Raw genomic sequence first — 27,836 nt, forward strand, 5'->3', positions numbered from 1 at the left:
TGAGTGCAGGATGTACGTTTATTTCATATTCATTCTTATAGAACAAAGACCTTATATTCTTAATCCTGCACAAACAGCTCATTAAAAAAAACAACAACCTGTTACTTAGAAAAATATACACTGATGTTAGAACTGACAATTTGAGATTCAGTGTTTAATTCAAAAAATACAATTTGTCTATTTGGGTCAGAAAAGGTGGCTTCGATTGAGGCAAGTTTCTTGAAGAGAACTGAGACAGCAAGCATCCAGAAGAAGGCACTTTACATTTTCTGAACTCCACATAAAGCTTATTGAGCCTACATTCAGCAAAAAAAACAAATCAGATTTTCACGTGTGCACAAAAGATGAAGAGGAAGGCCAAGGGTAAGTCTGTCTTTGCCTCTTTCTGTGTCACCCCATTGTTGATGCCCTCCACTTTCTCTGGAAAAACAAATTTGAGCTAAATATAAGAGAGCCCAGCTACTGCTACAGTACTACAAACTTAAGGTTAGCTGACTTTGGAAAGGTCATCAGGTTAAAAGACAGCGGGGGGCTGAGACACTTATTTAAGACAAACCCTCAATTTCCCACTCCTGAGTTAAGCTGAATATCTGATCCAAAAAAAACCCAAAAAAACAAACAAACAACAAAACAAAAAAAACCAACACAAAACAAACTAAGGTTACTGCTTTTTAAACAAACAGTAAGAATGTTCAAGGCAAAGGTGTCATTAAAGAAGCCAGCCATTAGCAACATATGCAATGCTTCATCATATGTATCACCATCCTTGTCTTTTCAAAGCCTTTCCCTTACAAAATTAGCTATTATTTTTCCTCATATTTATCTTAATAGTCATTTCTCCATAACAGTCCAGACACAGTCTTAAAATCGTCGATGCAAAGTTTAGTTTCTTTCGATCTGTTCAAGATCCAGCTCTCCCCCAAGCTGAAAAATGTCCCTCTGTGTCCCACAGTCACCCTTCCAGAGGGTGCGTTTACCATCTTCGATGCCTACAGGAGACCCAGGCCGTGAGTCCACACTACAAGCGGAGTCGCTATCCTCGTAAGATGAATCTGCTTCCTCGTCATCTCCTATCACTTCCTGCCATGACTCTAGTCCCAGCTCAGACACGCCTGTGAAGTCTGAATCCGGTTGGTCGATTAAGTCCAAGGTGGGCGGGGACAAGACTGACTGGCAGTTGTCGCTAGATGAAAATCCAGGGCAGCTTAAGCTTTGTAAAGTCTGAAAAAACAAGAAAGAAAAAGAAAAGACCATGTTAGTCTGGATATTTTTGCACACGTTCACATCATGGCCTTTTTCTGATGAAGAGCTACAGAAGTCAAAGACTATGTCAGGGAGCTCAGAGTTTCCCAGAATGTCAGTTTGAGATTGGGTTTCAGTTGGGCATCTTAAAAGCCGGCTTTCCCTTTCACTGATGGCATGTGAACATGTAAACATGCAAAAACACCAGTACACGCACAAGGCATTGAAGAGTATACACAGAACGCTAACCCTCTGGTTTGTTTGAGCAAAACACTGAAATGAGCACCAAACCACTAAATGTATCTCGTGTCAAACTGTGCTCTAGGCTTATTTATCACTGGAAACCACTTTGAAACACATACCTAACCCAACCCTGTATGGTAAAAGACATTTCTTATGTCAGTCATTGTTGTTCACAGTTGTTATGATGTTTTGTAGCTCACACTAGGGAGTGCCAGGGACAATCTGGATGTGAACAATTGCCTGCGTTTTTGCTCTCAAAACTTGACCTTAAAGAGACTCAATTCACAAAGGCTCCTGGTTTGCTTTCATGCTCTCTTTCCACCCTGAATTCCTCTCTGCAACAAAGAAAGGCAGCCGTGCAGCGCAGTGAAGGGGTTAATGATCTCTGGAGTGCCCTCAGCAGCAGATGTTGGAGGCATGGAGGTGAATAGAGATGAGGTTTTCTCTATAAAGCCCAGGCTTTCATGACAGACACCTCTAATGTTCCCTAGCATGTGTTGAGACATTGCCTTTCCTTTTACAATGAGCTTGGAGACACCCTTTCTCAAATCTCATTTTAGCAGGCTTGCCGTTTCCCCGTCCAAGAGAAAACTATAACATAGGGTGAGGCTGGCTAAGTTTAAGGTTAGCTCACTTTTCAGGATTAACTTTACATGCAAGTACCTCAAACACACCATGCTTCAACTGAAAGCGCTTGAGGTGATCATGTGAGGAGTGGGAGGCCTTTGCTGTAGTTACCCCACTGGAGTGGAAAAGGGGATTTCAGAGCTCTTGCTCTCTCAGTTCAACCCCTGGTATTACCCCACTACTAATTATCACAGCAGAGGAGGAGACGAAAGCAAGAGAGAAAGGAGGTGGAGAGGCTGTCTCTATACAATATGCTTTCTATAAAATCTACTGAGCCTGACTGGGATTTGGGTGGGTGTGGTGGTAGGCTGGGGGAGCAGGGTTAAATTTCTGCTGTGTACCCAGCTTTGCCAGATGAAAAACACCCATGTACACACACAAATCACTATTACCACACACATGGGCTCGCTACCCTGGACCTGTCATATCTCATATTACCCACTGCCATTACCAGGAATCTAACCATACACAGACGAAAACCACTTTAAAGTTATTATCCTCAAATGTCCTATTTAGAAACACACTTCATTTAAGGTTGGAGAACCACAATAAAAATTTTAAAAGAATATAAGAGCAGATTTCTACTTTTAGTCAAAAATGATTAATCAAGCACAAACAAAGCTACTGGAAAAAAGTGTAAAATAAAACTACAACAAAAACTGAAGCATGAGTTTGAAAGATTTTAAACTCTACACATCTCGTCCTAATCCACAGAAAATACTATGCAGCAGATTTTAAAGACTATGACTAATAAAGTGAACTTCTGGAGTCTTGGTGATGTGCTCCTTTCAGTTTTCAGTTCTTGCTGATTTGGCAAGTGCATTTAAATAGCATGGGTCTGGGACATCTGTTCTGTAAAATAAAATGCACATTGACCAGAAGCAGAAATACAAAAGAGGAATTATTGGGCCTGTTAATCTTATAGTCAAAAACTTTGGACTGACAGGCTAGGCAATATCATGTTATTTTAGTAAAAAAATTAATAAATAAGGACAAAGAAAACAACAGTGTCATCTAAACGGATAATTTAAAAGGATAATTAGTATTCCCATGATGATATAAATTTCTGTAATACTCAAGAGTAGAAATACCAGTCAATAAATGCAGCTCAATCATTGACATGTATTACTCTGTTTCACTCAAATGACTTCTCTATCACTGATAATTTGACCAAGAGCACCCTACATTCCAGCTCCAGCTCCAACATGTGCAGTACTGTGCAAAAGTCTGGGGCCAGCCTTTTTAAAGTTTTTCTTTAGACACTGGCTGCATTTTCACTCATTTCTTGGTACTTCTTAAGCCACTTAACATTGACCTATAAATCACTCAAGCATAAAAAAAAGGCACCTACTACATAGGATGAACCTATGTTATGCCTACATGTAATAGATAACTTAGGAAACAATCGATTTTACATTGTATCTTTAGACATTCCCCAGAGCCCAGAACAAAACAAAAGACAGTCAAAATCCAAAGAAGAGCTTTGAATGTCCTTCACGATGCCAGGAGACATTTTCCTGAAGTATACTTAAATACATTCCAAGAAAGCTTGCCTAAATGGTAAATGGCCTGTATTTATATAGCGCTTTACTAGTCCCTAAGGACCCCAAAGTGCTTTACATATCCAGTCATCCACATTCACACACACATTCACACACTGGTGATGGCAAGCTACATTGTAGCCACAGCCACCCTGGGGCGCACTGACAGAGGCGAGGCTGCCGGACACTGGCGCCACCAGGCCCTCTGAACACCACCAGTAGGCAACGGGTGAAGTGTCTTGCCCAAGGACACAACGACCGAGACTGTCCAAGCCAGGGCTCGAATCGGCAACCTTCCGATTACAAGGCAAACTCCCAACTCTTGAGCCACGATCGCTCCAAGTGAGTTCAAGCTTTTTTGAAGAATAAAGATACACTTCTTTGTATGTTTTCACATGCTAAAAAAAACCCAAGCAAACAAAAAAAGAATTTTTTTTTTTTACATTTTCTTAAGAAAATATAGAGAAATGAAAGGTGGCTCAAGACTTTTGCACAGCACTGTATACATGCCTCTGCAAAACTCAGCATAGTCCCAAGCAGTACCATGTTTTAACCGTACAACTTCATCAATGCTGCCATACACATTAAGGGAAATGAGAGCATGGTTTTCAGTTATATCTGACACATCAGGTCTACCACAGCCACGCATGCCTTCCAGCAAGTCATGTTTGAATGTTGAATAGAAAAAGTGAACAAGACATGAGATCCACTGGATTGGTTTATACCTTTTTTGTTTTTACGTTTAATATTCACCAAAATCCTATAAGAATACATATTTTAGAGCCAAGTGGTGTTTTCATAGAGAGTGTGGATTATTTTATACCGTGATCTAAACAACAATGGCTTGGACTGTAAGGATGTTATTTAGAGCATGGGTTCAAAAGGCAGCTGCTGTCAAAGAAGCACAAGCACATGCCAGGAGGTTAGGCAAATACCCTCCTGATGATTTGGGTAAACAACTAAAATCACCGAGCTAAATGCTATGCAAAGGCCCTGTTGTGAACCAAACTACAACCACAATCACACATATAGTACACTACTGGGAGGTGCAGGTACTTTACATTGCATTCACTGTGCAACTTCAGATTATTAGTATACGAGTCGATAGTGCTTCTTTGGTTTAGCTCTGTGCCGAAATTAGGTCACATAAACATTCAGAGACACACTGGTCTGAGGATGACATGCAATCAGACCTCCAGCGACAAACAACTGTGAAGCAAAAGAGAGGACAAGGAGGTGCAAGCAAAGACAGGAGACTATAACAGACATTCACACACAGTCTTTGTTTTGGTGTGTGTATTCATCTACTATTTTACTCCTCTGCAGACAGAATGCCTGGCTTATTCATGCAAATGCCCAGAGGTAAAATGATGATAAAAGACAAAAGTGTTGGGCTGTCAGATGTTGAAAAAGTGTAGGCGATAATAATGTGTGACTACAGACTAATGTTTGGCGATGCTCTACAATGCACATTTATGACAAGTCACAACATGTCATTATACCCGGTGAGAGCTGCACCTCAAGACGCCTACCTAGGTGTTCCCACAAGCATGCAGGGCTCAGTTATGATCATCATGTCTGCCATCCAAGGAATGAAGTGTGTGTGATGGAAGAAGGAGGGGAAGACCAGAGCAGAACTTGGGCCAGGAGAAAGAAAATATTAATAGGGAGGGATACAAGTTTGTACACACACACACACACACACACACTTACACACACACACACACACACACACACACTTACAAATTTAAATATTTTGGAAAAAAATGGACAATAGCCCAGCGGAAGTTAACTGACCAGGCTGGACTTAAGCACACAGCTTCCTCAAATTCACTGTGCAAGAAGTGTCAACAATCATTCAGTGAAGGACATGGAGTTTGCTATGCCCAATAGCCAGTCCATTAAAAAAAAAAAAAAACAACAAACAAAAAAACAATCCCCCAAGAAAGACAACAATGACAGGCCAAGGTGGAAGGGCAGGCAGAGATAACTTATCTACATGGCTGACTGGGAGGACATTCAAGGAATTTTGGGGGTGGCTGCATGTAAATCCCCATGGTAGTCAAGTTATAGCTGATTAGCATGACATGCATCCCCAGAATTCACACCCGCCTTCATTGACGTGGTCGAGGAATCTAAAGGCCAAATTACACCATGTTCCACTAACTCACACTGAGGGCTTGTTGACCACCATGATCCTTCACTCGGCGAGTCTCTGGCGCACGTTCCATAGAAAATTAATCAAACAACACCTGTCTGTATCCACTGCAGTTCAGACAAATGTCACAGTTTCCTGCCCCATCTACAACATGTTTGCTATTCTTTTAATCAATGTTAGACAGCATTACTCAAAACACACCTACAGTAAAAAAAAAAAAAATCAAAAAAAAAATCTACTGTTTACATAGGTATGAAAAGTAATAATGTTGTCATTAGACTCACCCAGTTCTTGAGAAAGAGTGGGAGGAATTGTGTGTGCGTAACCAGGGGGGGAAAAAAAAACAACTGCCACTTCAATGACACAGAGGCCAGTTAAGAAGTCTTGTGATGCTCAAATATATAACATCAGAAGAAAGATCACATTAAATAACTGATTTCCAATCAGAGTTGGTGAAATCTATTATATTCCCAACCCTGGCAGTACTTTGCATGTTCTATCCTCTGTAGATCAGACACAGGTTGTAACCAGCCCTAGTTTTCCACATTAACACTTCCTTTTCCAGACAGTCTGCCAGCTGGGATCTTTTTCTTTCCCTAGGCTCTCACAAAGGTCAACCACTTTTGGTAACAACAATGTCAATCTCCAGCGGAATCTTCTTTGTGCTTTTGGTTTATTAAACTTAGAGTGAGATATTACAACCCTGCTTGTTTAAGTTCCTGGCCAAACTTGACCTGGTTTAGTTATTGACATCAAGTCTCAATAACAGGAAAAGAAAATGAAGCAAGGGAGTAGGTATTAATCATACTATCTTTGTTGTATGCAATGCTTTACTGTATGCAATGCTTTACAGGATGAGAATTTAAACATGGTTACAGTAGATCTGAAATGACCCATCTAACCTGTACGACCGGACTCCTTTCATCAACATGCACTCATACAAGTCGACTCAAACCCCCGAAAAAAGTGAAAACATTTTTTGACCCGCTAACCTTTGAGAATAGATAATTTGCTGACAATAATCTGTAACTGGCAGAGTAATGGCAATGACTAATGGCAAGTCTCGTTTAGGGCTGTGCGATATGACCAAAATCTCATATCCCAATATAAGACATCTATCGCCCGATAACGATATAAAAATCACAAAAATTTAACATTTTCTTTAAATTCTGTGAATCTCTGGAAGCTCAACTTGCGTGAAGTGATTCTAGCTGGGCGTCGTGTACCTGGAGTCGAGTTTTTAACTGATGCGTGAAAATATATCTTTTTAGACATAAGTTGTAGCGGCCGCCGTTTTCTTTATGAGTATTTATTACACAGCGTGCTGCGGGGAAAAGCCTATTCTAACGTTTGAGTCCAATCTATTTTTTAGCACCTGACGGCTCTTTTTTTGCTTCTCACCCGTCAATACTCTGCATACTATTTCACGTGATTCCGTTTATTTTGAAAAGTCTCAACAGGATCTTGAGCTTTATTGTGAAAAATATGTTTACGGTATGTGGAAAATAAACAAGCGGACACGCGATGGTTTTACCGTCGTGTTTGCTAACGACAACGCATAAAAACAGGCACTTGTCCGTCCGTAGTGTGGTTATATTAAATATAAGAGAAAGAGAAAACTTTAGGAAATGAATATAGCCACCACAGTGACCATCAAAACGATGAAAAAATATTGCTGTAAACAGTTTATTTTGCGACACCATGAAACAAACGATAGTGTAAAATGAAACGATAGATGTTTTTATATCGTCATCCAATATATATCGTTATATCGAACAGCCCTAGTCGAGTTAATGTAAAACTGGCTCCATGTGTGTGTTTGTGGATTCGTTCTTTATATGTTGCATGCCTAATTTTTCCCCTCTTAGAAGCTGGCAATACAAGGGGAAACATGTTTGCTAGGCTCCATTACCCATGCCTTGTTAATCCAACCCTGGCTAGGTCCTAAGTATGACTGGCTGGGAACTAATATTATTTCCAGAAAGGAAAAGGGGGGTATATGGATGAACTGATGATAACTTTCTAGTAAGAGACAGGAAAATTACAATATTTTCCTGAAACAAGGTACTGTGAAGGATGATTTTTGAGTATCAAATGACTTAAGTGATCAGGAAAGGATGGGTAAATAGGACAATGTGTAAAATTCCCAGAGCATTCACATAAATAATGAGCTGAATGTGATACAAGAATCAGATCAAGATCTTTCAGGGCACTAGAAAAAAAGAAGAAACACAGCTCTGCCAAATATCAAAAGAGTTCATGTCATTAAAATACTTCTCTGGATCTATTTTGGGTTTGGGTTTACTCTCTGGCTGTTGCACTGTTTCCTCTGACCTTACAAAAGAACAAAAACTCTTGACATTGGGAAATCCATCCAGAGCTCTGTGCATCCAAATATACCCATAATTCACTGCCGCTTTTTCTGACAGGTAGAAATATTGGGTAGGAGTTGCAGAGAGGAAGCAAATAAATGGTGAGAAGTCCAACCTTTGGATAGACTTGTTTACCCAACAGAGTTAATGAAATTATAAACACGAGAGGGCCTTGCTAGAGAGTGGTTCAAGGCAGCGTGACTGAACATGAGGAATGCTTTCTTAGTAAGCACCGCTCCCTAAGCTAGAGGGAGGAAAGCCTGAGATCACTTAGCCTCGAAGCCCCGGACTGACGACGCAGAAAACTTAATACAGTTTAATTTAATCCACTCCCTGATCAAACTCTGAGAGAAAGAGACAGACTTAGTTTTGTTTGAAGATGTCTTGAACTTCCCTTTAGTCTAAGAACAAAAAAGCATTTGTCTGTGTTGTAAGTGCATCTGGTTCAAGATTAAAGTGAATGCAACAGAGCGCATTTTCCAGCATTAAAGCAAGATTAGAAATAAGCTGATACTCATTTGTGTGCAATCAGCAAACACATATAATATTAAACTCTGAAATTAGTCAAATTCCAATTGAATGCATTCAAATCAATGAATATGTAAGTGCTTGTCTGTGCAGGTCAACATATGTTCAACATTTCCAGCTAACCTGAGTCATCTTTGTCAAGTCCAGAGAGGGCCGCTGCTCCTGAGCATCTTCTGGTCTCCTGCGCTTCATGCCGACCTTTTTCTCATTTAGCACACAGGGCTGAGACCTGCTCCGAGACAAACACCCCTTTCCCCTGGCTCTCTGGCTAGCTCGTCTCCCCAGCTCTGGGGTGGAGTCTGAAGAGCTGGTCTCCGATGCCTCTTCCCTCTGGTGTTCTGGCAGGCTGATCTGCTCATGGGAAAGTGAGAGAGGCCTGAGGAAGACGTGATTTTGGGAGTGGTGATGATGTGTGGCAAGAGAGGTAGGGGAGACTGGAGAGGCAGTGAATTGAGGATGGAGAGGCAGCGGCTGGTTGAAGAATGGCAGGTCCTGGATTCCATCAAAAGTGATGCTGGAGTGTGAGGGCAAACTAAAGCTGGAGCTACGCTGCATGGTGGGAAAATGGCTTCCCCCACCTCTGACACTCCCTCCACTGTGGCACCTTCGTTTCTCAACCGTTGTCCATACTCGGGACCCTTGGGGCCTCCAAGATGAGCGGAAGCCAGTGAATTCTTCAGAGAGTGACAGAGAGCGACACTGACGTTTGCTCGGGGGTGCCGTAGGAGTTTGGCTGGTAGCCGTAGTGGTGTAGTGTGCAGTGGTGGATGCGGCGTGAGTGCTGTTGCAGAGACTCAGATCTCTTATCAGGCTGGTGATTGCTGTGGTGCTGCCTGGTTCCTTGGCACAGTGGCTGTTGTGATCAGGCGTCACATCCCATAGAGGAGTACCAGACTGGCATGGAGCTCTCTGCTGGATGGCACAGCTTCGCCCCATATCCAACCATCTATCTGCCTCTGTAATAGGGAAAACATAAAAGCCTCACACTAATTGACCTCAACAGCAGCCCTTCTGACACATCTTTATCTGTGCGGCAAGCAATATTAAGCAAAAACTGCATTTGTTAACTAGAGCATGATGAATTCTAGCAGCAATATCTGGAAGGATAATTTAGTACTTAACAACAAAGACACAAAGAAACACACAAGCAGAAATAAGCTTAAGGCAAAGAGGATTGGTTGGTGTAAGAACAAACTGTTTGGAAGAATAAAGGGAGATTATTGTCTGCTTACTGCAATGGTGAGCTATTAAACTAAGAAGAAAGAAACAGCTAAGTAGAAACAACAACAACAACAACAACAAAAAAGAAATCATGAGCTTTGGAGAATTACAAAAAAGGGGTGGGAGGTTGTTTGTCTTAACATGATTGACAAGGTTATGCCTAGAGGAAATAAAACTACCAGTTGAACAGTTCAAACCAGTGCTGCTCCTCAGTAACTGTAATGAAAGCTGGACTGAAAATTCCCAATAATGTTGAAAGAAAAAAAAAAGTCAAAAAAGTCATTTTCTGGGAAAAAAAAAATCTGTGCATTCAAAGATGGAAATGTTTTAAAAGTCTTAAAAAGTTGGCTGCCCACCCCCCAAAAAGTCACAATGCTCAGTATAACACACTACATGCCCAGTAGGACTCAACAAGATCACTGTCTGTCTGCTTGTTTTTCACATAAACAGCTGCAGGACATGCAGTGAAACCTCAGCTGTGAGTTCTTACTGGCACATTACTGTTTCCGAGCATGAGAAACACATTTCTGCCTCCATTACTTTTAGAGTTAAATATGCAAATAAATAAATAATACTGTGGTTTAAAACACCAACACACACACACACAAACAAAACAAAAAACACACAAAAAAACCCAGATTACAATAAATTCTCTTCCTCAGCACGAACCAGCTCACTCCACTGACTGCTATGTTGGCCATTTTTTTAAGTTTCCAGCAGTAACATTCCTGACTATTTAAAACTTGGACATGCAAGAACGTTGATTCCAAAAACATGAACTGCACATTATGATAAGAATCAGCCAGTGAAACAGTTGGGCAGTCACTCCCATTAGTCAAGTGGTTAGTAGGATATGCGTCAAAGCAGTATGAATTTCCAGCTGTCTCACCATCGGGACAAAAGAGTTTTGTGGAGGATAATACACCTACAGTAAAGTGTGGCTAAGTTCGACTCTATTGAAGCTTTTGTCAAAAAGAGCCCCTTGCTGATCCAAAAACCATCCTTTTGGATGCTTGCCTCCAATTCTGGCACGCTCTCTCCCAGACTACTGGACGGAAATCATTGTTTTGGCTGGACAAACAATGTACGGGGGCTACAGTGACGACCTGACAGGAATGTTAGGAAAACAACTGGACAAAAGGAGAAAGGGATGAACTTCAAAAGGCCACCATTTGAAAGCAAAAGACAAAGTGGTTGAACTAACAAAACACGCAAGCCAATTTTAATGTCAGGATTAACAGTGGAAAAATCTTTACCCAAAAGAAAGAGGGGGAGGGAAAGGGAAGAAAAAAAAGAGGGCAGTGGGAGATAGCTGGCCTTGTCTTGACAGTAGTATTTCTTTTAACACAGAGGATAATTACACAAACACAGCTAAAGGGAAATTGTTGACATAGGCAGCAGAATATTCAATTACAGTTCACTCCCATGAGAGTGCTGTGCAACGTTGTGTGGAGGCAGGTGCACTCTGATCATGAGTGGGGGATGAGTGACAGATGGAAAAGGGAGAAGTGAGTGATCGAGTGTGGCAGGGGATAAACAACAAGACGACTGCAATCGCTGATTTTGATACTTCAACTTATTGGGGAATTAAAGGCGACAATTACTTGTGTTATATCAGTTGTGAAATGTTTTTTAACAAATAAATTTTAACAGCCACTGCTTTTTCCAGATGTTAAATGCAGAGCACAGAGGGATGGCGTTTAATAAATGGAAGCAGGAGCAAAGGGGGAAAGACAAACAGAAAGACATAACGAGTGATAATGAAGATAACTCACCTACGGTTCCACGGGAGAGGAGGGTGGTCCCTCTGCTCATGGTGGGGACCTCACACTGTTGAGGGCACAGGCGAACATAAAGCAAAAGTCAAGAACAAAAGCCAAGGAACAAAAGTTCAGCCCTCAAATCAAATGAGAAGACTGATTTGTCTTCATTTTGAGGTCAGGATTATTTACACGCTGCTGCCAAACGACCAGTGTGAAATAGCCAAAGATCTGCGTCAACCAAAGCCAATGCAAATGGTTACTTACTTTAAGCTTACTGTTTACGTTTTATGGTCTGCGAGTTTACCGTTTTGGTTCACAGCAACAACTACCTCATACTCAGCAACTAGCGGGTGACTAAAGAATTAGATACATTTCTGAAGAGGAGGCGGAGAATAAGCAGTGCACAAAAGAGTGAGCATTAGACTCCATGAATAAAGACTCCAAATGAATGCTAATTTGCTCCATTCTTGCTGAATATGTAGGGTGTTTCCCAACAAGCTTACTAAACAAAAAACTGCACTAATTTACGCTTCATAATAATTTACGCTTGTATATAAATTTTAATAAATTTTTGTAAGACTTGCGCATTTAAATAGTTTCTAATGTTAAAGCTAGTTAAGTCTCAAGTCCTTTGACATCATAGTAAATTACAGTTACACCTACCCAAGCTAGCTAGCTAGCTAGCACAAGCAGCTTAACACACCATCGCTGCTATTGTTGCTACTTAAAACTCAAGGATTCAAGAGTGTAGTCCATTATCCAGTGGGTGAATTACACTCTTTTGGACTGGTTTTACACTTTCACTTTTGTCAGAGCTGGAAACTACTTCCTAAAGATTATCCTTTAACTCACTGCAAGGTGCATGAAATACCTTCAAGGACAGCTGGACAATGATTTTACAATACAAAAGAACGTTTAGCTAAATTTTGTAACGCACCTGTTTTATTTCTTGGGTTTAAGGTACAAAGGCTATTAGGGGAGTATAAAACAGTTTTGCCTACACCCACTTATCTTTTAATCAGACACCCATCCATCCCATAGTTAATTTCTTACAAGAGGGTGTTGGCTATCTGCACACAGAACAAAAAAGAAAATGCCACATTTCACTGCAGTGACTCGCCTTGAGGTTATTATAACAAAACAAAAACAAAAAGTTTTCTAAGATACTAAGCCTAGAACTCAAAATAAAGGCTATTGTGCCATAGGAGACGATCAAATGACAGAATTAGTACACTAAACCCCCAGGCCTTTAACGTGAGCAGCTGATGAATGCAAAGGTAGCAGTGAAAAACCTCTGTCCATAAGCCTTTTTGATCTTTTTTTTTTAAATTATGCATGCGATTACATTTACAGCATATTATATAAGACGTACGTCATTCTCTGAGGTTTAACAAAAGAAAAACATTTAAGACTTGTTGGGCCCAAGAAAATAATTCCTGGACGTTTCAGAACAAATCATATTGATGTTAAACGTGTCAAGAAATGTTTGTGATCCTTCACCATCCAAGCGCTTGAAGGAGTGTTGAGATTTTGTAGATTAAAAACTGCATATAAGCAGCATGATAAAAGCGGGAAAGTGAAAACTACTCTCCCGTGCTTGTCTGAATGGAGTAGTGAGATAAAAATAAAATGTAAATAACCCCTATTTTACTTTGAGAAGTGAAACCTAGGTGCTGGTTAAAAAAAACAAAAAGTGAAATAATTCTCAGGGGTGACACACCAAAAATAACATTTTGACTGAAATTTTAAAAAAGCTCTTTTTTGTTCCATACGTTGCTTTTTTTTAAAAGTTTTAGTCACACAGATCATTCACTAAAGAATAACGTTTATTCTCCTGACTGGCTCGCTGGAGGCCACTGACCTTTGTTGAGTGTAATCAGTCGCAAAGAGTATGCTGTACCAAAAACTTGCTTGCTTGAATATTGCCACAGTCACCTGTAGTTCTGATGTAAAGTGCAAACACTCTACATTTTCACTGCTGCTTGGTGGTGAGTTAAAAAGTGCTGCAGCCTGTAAAATAAAAGTTGAGCCTTACCGCTCAAACTAACAAATTTCAAAAGGCACAGCTTTTATACTGAAAGCAAATATCACCATTTTGCATCACACTTTTCACCATTTCACTACCGCTCAGAGTAGTTGGTGAGTGCTACGGGGGGGCGGCTGCAACAATCTGGGAGGAGGTTTTCAGTGCAGCATTCTTCTTCGCAACCAATTTCACCAACTGACAGCAAGCAACCTCCTGCAACCACTTGCCAACTGGCTGGAGAATACACATTTTTCCCAAGCAACCAGTGATTAGCAGGGGATTGTTAACCGGTCTCAGGAAGTGAAACTCTTGACATTTAGAATGTCTTTTGCAAGACTGTCTTGGCACAGGCAACATTAAACAACCATTTTTTTCCACTAGTAGGAAAAAGCTCCTGAAGAAACCCTCTTGTTGTGAGCCAATAGCTATAACCACTGATCCACCATGCATTGACATTTTGGAATGATTTTGAACCAGTTCCCTTTATTTTATTAGGGAACTGGTTCCTTCTTGTTCTAGGCTAACACATCCTAGAACTCTTTGTCTTCAAGGGACAATTATAAAGCTCACACTGAACGTCTCCTCTGAGTAAGAGAACCTCAAAAGTGAAAATGTATCTATCATATTAATGACAGTTAAAGACATCTAAAATCCTTTAGTGAACAACTTATCGTGGTCTAACATGCTTGTGGGTACACTACCTACAAGCTTGCCTTGTGTTAAAGTCAAAACGTAAAGTTTCTCTCACCAGCCGTCGCTCGATACTCTTGGACGTTACATCATTGGCAGCCTTCTTCTTTTCCAGTGTTTGTGAGAAAACAATCACCATGGTAGCAAGTAGCTCTGCTCCAGTCTGTTCAGGTGCAGAAAAAGGCCACAGGCAGCCATCTTATATGAGAGCAGAGGGCAGACAGTGCATTTGGGCAAAAAGCAGAGGAAGATTTCCCATTTGAAGAGCAGTACTTGTGAAGGTGGTGGAGGTAGGTCTCTCAAATGTCAGCCAATCTCTGTATTCATGGAAAAAAAAGGGAAATAAAAACATTACTAATTTAATTAAAGTGCAAAGGATGTTTCTGGCTACAAGACATGGGCAAGAAGCAGGGCCTAAATAAAGCTCAGGTTTAAGCATAGCCATAACAATCAATAGTGTGCCAAATCTGGCTTCTTAACCCCAATTGTGGCTGCTTTAACTTGTTCTGTGCCATTCTCATTAAGATTTTTCACAAACACAAAAAGCATGGCATGTGCATTTTTGTCTTAAAACGTGTCTTGAGAGAAAGGTTTCTCACAAATACAAACAGGTTGCCTTTTTAATCAATCTGTGAGGTGATAACTGTCATTCACAGATAAATCACTTCAATATCTACATTCCTCACTGCTTTAACTAACATACCCATAACAGTGATTGAAAGGGGCACGGTTGAATGCGATACATGTTTGCTATATGCACACCTTAAGTTTTTCCATTCAGCATTTAAAATCCGAAAACGTACAGCAACTTCAGTCATCGATATAGATCCACACACTACATACACACACCTATCAACCTACTAGCTTTAAAAGAAAATGTGCTGATATATGTTAAACTGCTTCCTCATCCCTGTGGATAACAGAACATTTGGCCTGTCAGCAATATTACCCTGAACACAGGGGAATCTAAACATGCTGTAACAGAAGGCTAGCTTTAGCTAATTCAGGAAAAGACATTACTCACGTCACATGACTACAGATGTGGCTAGAAACCACGAACAGAAAAGAAGCATATATGGAGCTGCGGTTAACTCAAAGACTGCCTGCACCCACACATAGCAAAGTCCAGACAGAAGCTGCTTCGGTAAACACAACCGTTAAAAGCTTTATATGTATGGCAGATGGTCTATATCTTTTTTTTTTTTGGGACAAACATGCCTTGTCACATCTGCTCAACTCAGCCTTTCTGATGTTTTTCAATGCATGTGAATGACTATGGCGGAGGATGGGCAAGTTCAGTTATGCTTTCTTTAATAAAAGTAGCTGCAGTGACTTTGGACTCCGTCATTTACCAACCACCAAACACACTGACAGTATCCAATTAGAGAGTACCAGCATAGTTCAGATCCCCAATCAACTGCTGGCTAATGACAGCTTTCGACTCCGGAGCAACACATGAGGCTAATGGATCTTCCAGGCCTACTATGCTATCCTGCCCATGAAACATGTGGTTTTGTGTTAAGTAAGGGTTGTTGCACTTACACAAGATGCTTTATGGAGAAGTGTGCACCACTGAAAAAAAACTGACTTCTGTAGAGGAAAAAAAACAAAACAACAACAACAACAACATGGATCGATAAAAAGTGTTTTGTTTTTTTAAACCAGTCTAGTCATGTCTTCCGACTTAACAATGTCATCTCTGTCCCTTTTCTTGTTTCCAGCCCCATGACTACATAAAGACTAAGTAAATAAATGTTTCATGTAGGCCTGCCTGAAACCAAAAGCCGGCATATGACTCCCATTATCTCCATTCATTTCAGAGAGTCGGTGGAGCACAACCGGGCCTCCACAGGCAAGAGAAGGTGGTACTGTTAGTGGGAGTAAAAAGTAAAGAGTATGTTCTTCATAATCAGTTTTGCAGATTACTCTACTGATTAGAAGTGACTCTGAGTAACGGGTGGGGCAATGTATTGCAGTGTGTGTGTGTGTGTGTGTGTGTGTGTGTGTGTGTTAATCAGAATAAGGGTCGAGGAGCGTGACGGCTGTGTGTAAAGGTTGTTCTATTGTGCCGTTTGACTGATGCAGGTAGGAAGCGTGACTTGTCCGATCAAGGCTGAAACAGCATCTCCACACTGAGAACAAGAGCTAGCTGTGCATGTGTTTCTGTACATTCATGTCTGCTTATGCTAACCTGCACTTGTGTGTGTAGTGACTGGCAAGCAGGGTCATGGGAGAGGGCAGACCGAGTGTGAATTCAAGCCTGGAGCCATGCTTATTTAATGAACCGACTTCTCATGATGGGGAAACCAGAGCTTAATGGGCTGTGTAGAGCACTTGTGCAGAGCCATTTTCAGATCCGATCAGATTTTTGCTCTTCAAAACAAGAGTCCTTGCTGGCTACATCACACTGTTTGAAAAGCCTTTTTGTTTGACTAGATGTCAGTCCTAACAAAAACCCAGGAAATTATCAGTTCATCTGAGGTTTGATGAGTCCCTGTTACACACCACTGAGAGAAGAATTAAATATCATTTTTACAACTTTGGTCTTCAAAGATGATAAAAACAATCATTACTGTGTTTTTATATATCCAGCACAACATCAACCTTTTTCCTGTCTTGCCTCCCTGAAAACAAAAGCATTGTTCACCAAGCACTGGTGAAATGACAGGTAAGGTTGGATCATCTGAAAAATACCATCTTAAGAGAAGTTGGTTTTATCCTACGGATAATATGTCGTTGTGAAAGCAATCTTAAAGGGCCGCAGACGGACCTGTTTCACTCATGTGCTTGCCTCATGGTGCAAAGATAAAATCTGTGGGGCCATAAATGAACACCTCAAAGGCCTGCCTAGTTGTGACAATACTGCAGGGTAGTGGAACCTGTACTGTGGGCTGAGTGATTTGTGATAGTGAGGGTTGTACCCCACCCCTGAGGAAGGAAATGCACTGTTGAGGAAATCTACTGCTCAGTAAATTTGTGTTTCCACAGTAACTGAACAATTGTTAAATAGCTGTGATTATGATTTATGATCAAACAGCCTGACATTACACTATCAATTTTACTAAGCTTTAAGTTAAATATGTTTCATAAAGCCAGACAAAATCTCACAAACTCAGCTGCATGTCCCACACAGAAAAATGTCGTTTTTGTTATCATAAGTCAGGCTGATCATCAAACAAAGCAAGTGACTTAAATGACGATTTGTCTCATCCTTTACAGTTAAGATACCAGGGAAGACATTGTGGATACTAAATGAGGCGTAAAACTGAAACTGGAAGAGCTACTTCTCCCTTCATTAGAGTCTCATATTATGATGAATGTGATGGGACAGGTGCTTTTTTTGTAACTTAATACTTTTATTATACTAATTACTTTTTTTTATAGCTCAACAGTACAAAACAGTGAACACTGCACAAAGCACCGACTGATTTAGTCAAAGACTTCCACTTGCTATAGATCAGGGGTGGGCAACTCCAGGCCTCGAGGGCCAGTGTCCTGCAGGTTTTAGATGTGTCCTTGATCCAACACAGCTGATTCAAATGGCTAAATTACCTCTTCAACATGTCTTATAATTCTCCAGAGGCCTGGTAATGAACTAATCATTTGATTCAGGTTTTTTGACCCAGGGTGATATCTAAAACCTGCAGGACACCGGCCCTCGAGGCCTGGAGTTGCCCACCCCTGCTATAGAGCAACTTGCGATACTGCTTTGCCTGTCAAGGATAAAATGACTGAGGTTCATCAATTGTTTTGTCAGATCCCATCTCAGCCCTATTTGATTCAAATAAAGGAAATCTTTCCCAATAAATCTCAAATATATATGATATTTGCTGAGTCGTAACTTATCGAACTAACAAAACTTTGACCATAAGTGGGTTCAAATCCACTGGTACTTCAAGAACTGATTTGTGTATGCTGGGATGCAGAAAGCAGCTCTTGGCTCACAATAGTTAGTGACTCAGGAGGGCACAAGAAAGAGCAGCTAAGATAATGTGGCTCTTTGCCCAGGCTGTGATTTGTACAGGCAGATAAATAGAACCCTATTTGCGCCCCCCCTAAAGTTCTGTAACGGGGTGTTTGGTGTCCATCACTAATTGGCTCTGGTTGCTGCATACTTGTGTGGAGTGCGTCTGGTGTCAGGACTTTGATCAGTTGCTGTACTTGGAGGAAACCAGTTCAATTGGCACTAATGAAATGTTGAAGCCCAAATATTCAAAATATGGCATGGCTGGAAAGCCTCAGCAGATCACATTCTTGTTTTGATAAGATTAAATTAAATTACTGTCACAGTTTTCCTTAATCAAAGTGGCACTAAATGTCAGAAAAGGCTAGATGCTGACACCTGTTCTAAATAGTTCAGATGTCCATGAGAAACTAAATGAAAGCCTTAAAAAGAATAAAGGAGGCTTTCTTTTGTGAAAGCCTAAGATGTCCATTGTTAATTCAGAGTGAACACACAGCGACCCCTCTCTTGGATAATGTGGTCGAGGTTGTAAAAATGGTCTGGGAGGTCAAGACATACCATTGAATCTTTTGGCTATCACCCTAGTACCGTCTACTCCTTCAAAGGTACATAAACACTGAAAAGCTTATTCAGTGAAACTTTATGTATTTTAAGTAGTCAAGTTTTTTGGAGATTACCCTGAATGCTTCTCTCATGACAGTGACCATTAATCTCTGCATGAATACAGCCTTGAAGCTCCAATTTAAGTTGCTGTTACTCTTAACAACAGATCTACAATAGAAATAAGAGCAGTAAACATGAACCCCAAAGCTTTCTTTAGAATTAACTTGCAAGTCCAGTTAATACTGGTCTTCTTATCTCGACTATGTTGGCATGAAGACACTAACATAATTCACATAAGCAAGCACACTTCCCTTTGCACTGCAGGAGTTCTACTTCCCTTGTGGTCACATGACATGCCACTGCTGAATTGGGTGTGGAACATACTGACTTCATTACTAAATACATGAAAGGAGAAAGCCCCAAGTGATATCCACAGAGCATTGTGGCAACGAGTTAACTTCACATACACATATTCTACCATCATTTCACATTAACATTTATTTAATCATAGATTTACAGCCTGAGAGCGGATAGGTTATCTACTATATGTTAGGTAAAATTGTCAAAGTTTTTGTTTTGGGTTTTTTTCCCACAAAAATGAATCTCTGATACTTCCTGGGGTAGTTTCACTCTGACTTAAGACACAAAACAGTTGCTAGGTAGTACACTGTTTCTAGGATTTAATAGGTAGCCATAGCAGCCAAGCACACAACAGAAGACAACAATGACAACTGGTGATGTGAAAAAGGCAGATGTCACCCATCTAGTGAATAATAATGTCTGGACAGCTCATCAGTCTTTATCAGTAAATCTGTTTGTCATAGGAAACTGGACTATTGAGCAAGGCCAGTTTACTAAGGTGAAGCACTGTGACATGTAACCCGCAAACACACCACACTCTTTCTATTTAGGGTAGCCTTAAATTTATTAGGGGTTGACCTCTGTTTCTTAGACTAGGGTTTAGTTAACCGAAAGCTTAAGGAGCTTGACAGGCATAGGATCAGGTGTTTGAGTAGGTACCACACTAATTATACTGTCCTCTCCAACTGACCCAGCAATCCTTGCTTTTCTGCCTGTGGTTTCTTCCATTTTCTGTTCTGTACACACTAGAGCTCTAATCCATTAGGGGTACATTACATACACCAGAGGCTCCAGTTCTGCTAGCAATCCCAAGCAATTGCTTAGCTCAATAGGAGGGGCCATTCCTATGCTGTATAAACAAGTGATGTTATACTTACTGTCAGTACCAATGACCTAATAAGTACCCTATATAGTAGATTTTTAAAGATCAATATAATAACTCTAGTTTGAATGAGAAAAAAAAACAACAAATTACTAAATTACTAGACACATACACCCCCCCTCCCCCTCCAATCCAAACTCCACATTGTCTAATGAAAAGAACACAAATCCAAAAATTCAACATGCTTGAAAATGAACAGTCTTTGACTAGTGCTATTACACGAGATTTTTAACAGTAGTCAAAGCATAAGTCATCAATGACTCAAAGTCAATCTGAAAAACTGTCAGAGAGATGTGGCTACTGTATCATAGTTTAGCAATGCTAACCAAATTCTAACAACCATGCTTATTAGAAAAAGAGAGATCGCATGCTTCTGGCAGAGCAGCAGTCATCTTCAGTCTAACACATAATATTATCATATATACTGTAATCACTAAAATGATAGAGCTCATAATTTACAAATACATTTTCTTAAAACCAGTTGATTTCTATATAGTGTCCTCAGCATGTAAGTAGTCCATGAAAGTGTTGTATAGAGCCAGTGGCCCATGGTGCTGCAGCCGATATGAGGTTAAAAGTGCTTCTGTTGTTATGTGAAGCACAATGGTGTCAAATCAAACAAATGAAGATGATTTCGTGACAGCAGTGACTGGAGAAGCAGGAGGAATTGCTTCCTCACTGACATTAAATACGGCACTAGTGGTAAGTTAGAAAAGCTTTGTGGTGAAGTGTGCAGTCCAAATGAGCACAAAAGGCATTTGTGTAAATGCCAAACTGTGTACATCAAGGTTGAAAAATAAACTTTTATAATATTCATATGTAATGGTATGTTAATTAGCCATAAGCTTTCGCATACTCATGCTTATTAACATAAAGATATACAGTAGGTCTGCTGTTATATGCAAGAGGAGTCTAAGCAAAAGGGCTCTACAAAACAACAATTACACTGACTTTGTGTATGAAGCCGCCATGCAAAACAGTGCTACACATACCATCATGAGAGATGGAGGCTGTTTAGCCATGCGGCCCTGTTGGAGCCAAGTTCCACCGATAGTTTCTAAAATATGTTGGCAGCACTGAGTAATTAATCAATTACTTTCTGCTGCTCTATTACATACATTTTTTGGAGATGTGGGTGAGTTTTTAGTGAGTATCGGTGGGAGAATTTCAGAACAAAAACTATGAGCAGCATTCCATCAGCCCATTCATTCATTCATGAGGGGGCTCAGCTCACCATATGGACCCTCTGACTGCTCAGCATAATGTGTACCAGGAATGTAAAACAGATATTTGAAAATCCTACTGAAGACGTGTCATTTTAAGTTTTTTTCATTGAAATAACCACATACAGTAAATGTTGGACTCATGAGTCCTATGTTAAGCAGCACTGAATAGGAAGAAGACATATTATCAATTTAAAACACATCTGTTAGTTTCAACAGTGATGACTGGGAATAATTTAAACAAGCCATTTCACATTCAAATTGTGAGATGCGCTGTTTGAACTCATCTTTGTTGAAAAACGAAAGCAAATCAAATTGGTGCTGGAATAAAGTAAACTGCTACTGTGTAAAGGTCAAGATAATGTCTGTAGACAAAGCTTTTACATTTCCTAGTTGGACCAGGAGCTTTCTTTGCATAGTAATACACAGTAGAATTCCAATCAGTCTCTGACTTAAGACTCTCAATTGTAATACTTCAGTTAAATCTCCATATACAAAATCTTAATAATACCATTTGTTATTTGGCAGTTAATAGGCTCATCTGATTCAAGTAATCTAATATGTTACACAGCAAGCTACTTGTTGAGCTTCTGTGTAATGACATGCAGGTGCATGTAAAACAAGTATGTAAAACAGAGTCCATCCCAAATACTGAGAACCAACATGCTGTACAACTCCCGGGGGTGGGGTGGGGGTGGGGGGTATGACTTTAGATTACCAATCAATAATAATGTTAGTGCAAGGCTAGTCATGAGAAGCCAGTTTGACCAGACAACCCTGCTTGTGAAAGGATGTAACACATTAAGTGTCACATTAGTATATATCAAAAAAATGATTGTCATTATTAATTAGAGTCCTAATACTTGAAAGAGGAAGTTAGATGCTTAGGTTTTGTCACAACTGTGGAAAACAGGTTCTAAAAATACATCAGATAAGGCTGTCTGTACACTAACAGAAGCTTTCAGTTCTCTCTGTCTGTTTTTTTATTAAATAAATAAAGAACTCATTTGGGAGATTCCTTCATCAGGCTGGATCTACGGTAAAGAACGGCACGGATGAGACTGGAGTTATGCTTTGGCTCATATTGTAAGGAAAAGCCAATCCAAAGCAGTCGAGGAAAATAAACAGAAGAATGCCAACCGCTGCCATTCATAAGTGTGGTGTTATGATGACACAAGGCAACACACGAGAAAATATTGGCTCACCTGGGATTTGGGGTTTTCCAGAAGAATACAGGTTATGCACATGCACACAACATATGCAAACGACTAAAATAAATAAAGACATACTTATTTGAGAGTCAAACACGGAGTGGGCATCCTTTCTTTCCCTTTTTTAAATAATTCCTCACTATCGCCACATAAAGACTAGAGCAGAGTGTTCATTGGAGCATTTCTATTGCATCCCAGAATGCTTTTCATCTTTAAGTAGAGTCTGGTGCCTGTCTTGGGGGGTTGGGGGAGTGCTTCTCTGGTGTATGTGAGAATGCCTCTTTTCTTTTCTTTTCAGCTGCTGGTCTGTGGCTCTGTGGGCGATTTGACGCCAGACTTACAAATCCATCATGTTAATGAGGAAGGAATAAACAAAACAAGGAATATTGACAATGAAACAAATACATTGACAGAGTCAAATAACCGAGGTATTTGTTTTTAACTTCTTTAAGACTAAATGGGGAGGTGGGGTGAGTTTAAATGTGTCTGAAGCCACAGCAATTATGACTGCAGGTCACAGAGAAGAAAGGGAAGCTTCTGAAATGAATAAAGAGTACTATGGTGGTAGAGACAGCCATGGCTAACAATCCTTTTCTGGTAGGTTTGCATAATGCCTTGGGTCAGGGAACAAGGGAGGGAAAGAGAGCAACAGTGGAGCAGTAGTGGAACAGAAAGACAAATAACAGTCAAAAACAGGAGAAATAGCATGATTAATAAATGCAAAAAAGGCAAAAAGCAAAGGACAGAGAGGGGTGAAAGTGGCAGCATGTGCGTCAGCGTGTGGACTGAGTGAGAGTTGTTCACACAGACGGAGAATGGGCCAGTGGCTTGCTCAGCACACAGGCACACAGCTGCCCACTGACAGAATAGAGTTCTAATAGGGCCTTTTTTCTGCAACACAAAGACCTTGCAAATGTGTGCGTCTTAAGCACACACTGGAGTGCAGAGCAATCCCCTTTAAAAACCCACCGCCCTTAATTGCCTCCATATATTATGTTTCTAGTATGTCCAAAACAAGCCTACAGATGAACAATACCAGAGCTGTTGTTGAGCACAATTGCAGTACACTAAGTACAAAAAGCGATCGCCAGGAACTGTGATGAAAATGTGTAAACTGCTTCCTTCGCAACGCGAGGAGTGTTTTCACTTTTTTGGAAAAAGTCCTATGGATTGACTTGTTTCAATATGCCTGCTTAGCCAGTAGCAACATTTCCAAACGTGTTAGAAGTTAAATAAAACAGCCAAAGTAACAGATAGAAGACAACAGATTGCTTTTGTTTTCTGGACCTTTGCGGACCTCTGGCACCAGGACAGATCACTTCCACCCTGCTCCTAGTCAGACATAATAATTCGCAAGAGCAAACAGCACATTTACAGATTCACAAACTTGTTCACACCAAGCTGAAAGATTCCAGCAATTGTTTATTTTGGAAATCAAGGCATTTTGTAGTGATCAAAATCTTCCCCAACCTGGAAAAGTAGATAAGAAGTACTCAGAACAGGTTACATCGAAGTCAAACCCGCATTTGTGAGACACCTCTATCAGCATGCCAATAGTCACTAGAGTTGACAGGTGATTAAATCTGCCCAAGCACTCTGCTTCACTTCCAATCTGAACATCAGCTAACCTTTGCAATTGCGAAGACATTTTCATTTTCTGCAAATATGCGTCCATTAACGTTTAGTTTACCAACCAACCTAGCCAGTCAAGGATGACCTCTTGCTTCTGTGTCCCTGTGAAAATTCCCAGATATTTCCAATTAATGTACCCTCATACCAAACCAGTTCTTCAGGGTATTGTGTTGATGGTGTCCACAAAGCTCAGCCAGCTGTGGTTAGAATCGGAAAGGGCAAAACATAAGCACCAAAACATAAGCGCCAACACTTCCTAACCCACAAAGGAAACAAAGATGACAAATAAGCAGTTTAGTGCTCTGCTGCCACTGTGCCCTATATTCAGAGTCCTCGTTTACAGTTTGAGCCTAAAACAAAACAGAGGCCTCATAGCTATGCCAGCGGATAACAAACCTAAATTATAATTGTTCTTATCAGCATCTTATCAGTTCTTATCATGTAGGTTTCAGTTTCATATATGCATAACATCATAGTCTTAGTTTATAATGCATTCATCTCTGTCACGTAGTCATAAGAACAGTGTACATTTTGGTTGAACTTCAAGGATTCAGCCTTATATATTAGCTGATAAAACAGAATTGAAATTGAGGAAGAATAAAGTGGCCAATAGTTTCGGGCTCCTCAACCTAAAAAAGTACCTACTCTGATGCTCAGGGAAAAAAAGCACAAGATTTAGTAATTTCAGATTCCTCTCTGAAAAGAGAACAAAAACCTAAATGTGCGGTGGAGATTGGTGCGACTTGTGCAGCCAAGCCTTATGACTCAAAGCACTAAAGCTTCTCTTAACATCATCTCATGGGTTGTGGTGAGGAACTGTGTGTCAATGCTGCAAAGCAACCACACTGCCTCTCCACCTACAGGTACTGTGTAGTTTACAGCAGTCTCAGATTCACTGCATTGCCTGACAGATGAAGGGGGAGTTTGCAGCCTCAAAGAGCTTGCTGCCTGCGTGAAGCCCCTAAACCTCAAAACGGGTTATTATGCGGGGACATTTATAGCAACACCAGGTCGGTCATGTAGATTATTTTATATACATATATTTATTTAGAAGCTCCATAGGAACTGAGTGCAGAACAATTAAGTTGCAGTCACCCAAAAAGAGTTTAACATTGTTAACATTGTTATTTTTTATTTTTATATGAACAAAAAAGGTTTATACTCTTTTAAGAAATTCATCCCACAAAAAGCCATTTATGTTTTCTTAAAGTACGTGTCCTTAAAGTAACCTAACAAGTTATATGGGGAAACCCAGCAAGAACAGAGTAAGCTTCAGAGCAGTGAAAGAAACAAAGAAAAAGACGTTCAGTGCATACAATTTAACTAGCGTGCTACTACCTGGCTAGCAGAGGCTCTTTCGAGGTTAGGTCATCTTCAACAAACGGAAAGCGAAAAAGAAAAAGTTTATCGCAGTTGCAGCCGCCAGTTCAGCGTCCTCAGAGTAGGACCAAGCAAGACTGCAAGCAGCTGAGAGCTGAGCTTCTGCCTTCAGCATTGATTGTAACAATATCCGCGTACACATGCAGTTCAAGTCAGCGGGGGGAGAGACGAGCAACAAGGTAACCCCGGCTACCAAACTAATGCGGACACGGGGACACCGGGTTGTTGTGCAGTGTTCTCGTAAAGTTATAATTATTATCCAGCAACACTAAAAGTCTTTAATATGTCAACACACAAGGGGCGAAGTTTTATTCACCACTTACACCCCCACCCTTTTCGAGTTGGTACGTTCCAGTGCCCTCGGGCATTTACAATACTCGTGGTCATTTTTTATTACTATGCAGCCCGTTTCATTGATGTTGAGTAGATAAATGAGTGTTGACGAGTCAAAATAAGCAAAGATAAACAACTCAACTAAAAGTTGCTACCGGACCCATGCGTTTTGCCTAAAACAACGAGACGTGTCGTCACGTAATAACGTGAACCACGAGTAAATAAAGTTTATAATCGTTAATTAATGCCTTATTGCGCCCCAGTGTACCAGTGGTAGTCATTACTCAGTGCGAAAAGGTCTGAAATACTTGTTCGTCCACCTCTCGCCATGGAAAGTTCACCGTTACATGCTGAAGTAATTCAATCAATCCACAAAAATCCTATTAGGAGACCTTCAAACGTGTTTCCAGGGAGATGGAGTGAAAAAACATAAATATTTGAAGTATCACACTTGAGAAGTTGAAATGAAAGCATGGTATTCGTGCTGGTAGTGCAGCCAGCGGGTTATGGCACAGAGTCTAAAACCTTATAGGTTAACATTATGAATGGAATAAAAGTGTAGCTTGAGCCATGTGCCAACCCAAAGGCTGTGAAAGCGCTGATGAGGGTAAATCTGGTGCAGACTACAGCTGAGTTCAAACCAACAAGTTTCTTGTCTAATTTTCCTTCATGATTGGGTGGCTGGAAGTAAAATATTTTTAAAGATGAAGGATGAATTAGCCCCCCCCCCCCCCCCTATTCATTTAAACTGGTGTTAAACTTTTCTAACTCATAAGAGCTTCTTAACAACTTAAAAAAAATAGACACAGAAAGATTAAATGTTGATAAAAGTAAAGGACAGCCTATTTAGCTGAAGCTCAATGAAGCACATTTCTCTTCATGGGAAAATCTCTGTGAGAGCTTCAAATGTGGGCATAACATGCACATCCAGGCAGGATATCCAGAGCCTTGTAAATTTCCAGGCAGTAATTCTTGTAAAGCTTGCATGTGTTTACTCAACAGCATGCCTCAACATCGACAGCTCCCATTGGGCCACTGTCCCAGCCTGCAATTAGGATCCAGGGTTTGGCAGTTATTAATGATGCCATTGAGAAAGGAAATGGCAGACAAGCTTTCCTCCCACTGAAGCCGTGGCCTCTTGCTTATTCATTATGCTAGCACCTCTTAATCACAGTACCCAGGACCCCCAAGTGCCACTTGCTTCCAGTTTATCCAATTAGGTAGGGGCTTCTTTGCATGGTATGAAAGATGACTGTAATTAAGAACCTTGTTAGGCTGAACACTTGTTTTCTGAGTGTCAGGACTCATAACGGGGTCACTGCAAAGCAACTTTAAAGGTCAAAAGATGATTTATGGAAAAAGGAAAAACACTGAGTACAAGCTACTGCAGAGATGACATAATGCATTTTGCCCATAAGCTTATGATCACTAATCAAATCAAACACTGACTTATCGTCTGGATGCCTTTCTGCTACAATCAGCTTTGATGAAGCTATATTTCCATTAAATATTTTCCACTGGATTAAATAATGTTGTAACAGATGGAAAGACTTTGGATGGACATGCCATATCAAACTAAATTAGTTAACCAACCGTTTCAATGAAAACCTCTAATATAAACCTAACTGTGTATACATTGTGTGCCAACTTCGTTAACTCATTTAAGCAGTTAACATCATGTAATTCAGCACTTTTTAAAGTACAGACAAACATCAGTATTATTTGTATGTGCATTTCTGATCATAAACTTTTAAAATAAATATTTCTAAATTGGTGTTTAGTTAATATGCATTTAGTAATGAGGCTGATTGGAAATGAAAGGAAGCAAAAAAAAAA

The 27,836-nt window shown here is 40.3% G+C and overlaps 1 protein-coding gene across 2 annotated transcripts; it reads right to left on the reverse strand.

The window, feature by feature from the left end:
- On the reverse strand, positions 1 to 25,793 carry LOC102198027 (protein FAM53B-like). Of its 2 annotated transcripts, XM_005727422.1 has the most exons (6): positions 25,626 to 25,793; positions 24,354 to 24,484; positions 14,470 to 14,728; positions 11,708 to 11,762; positions 8,835 to 9,667; positions 1 to 1,221 (listed from the first exon to the last, which is right to left on the reverse strand). In XM_005727422.1, the coding sequence occupies exons 3-6, from the start codon at positions 14,548 to 14,550 to the stop codon at positions 883 to 885; spliced, it is 1,308 nt and encodes a 435-aa protein (XP_005727479.1). In that variant the 5' UTR covers positions 14,551 to 14,728; positions 24,354 to 24,484; positions 25,626 to 25,793; the 3' UTR covers positions 1 to 882. The 2 variants fall into 2 exon arrangements, with proteins under 2 accessions (XP_005727479.1, XP_005727478.1); XM_005727421.1 differs by lacking the exon at positions 24,354 to 24,484.
- Positions 25,794 to 27,836: the final 2,043 nt, after the last annotated feature.

The sequence above is a fragment of the Pundamilia nyererei genome, unplaced genomic scaffold (genome assembly GCF_000239375.1).
Source record: "Pundamilia nyererei isolate P.nyererei 1_Seehausen unplaced genomic scaffold, PunNye1.0 scaffold00024, whole genome shotgun sequence".
NCBI classification, from domain to species: domain Eukaryota; kingdom Metazoa; phylum Chordata; class Actinopteri; order Cichliformes; family Cichlidae; genus Pundamilia; species Pundamilia nyererei.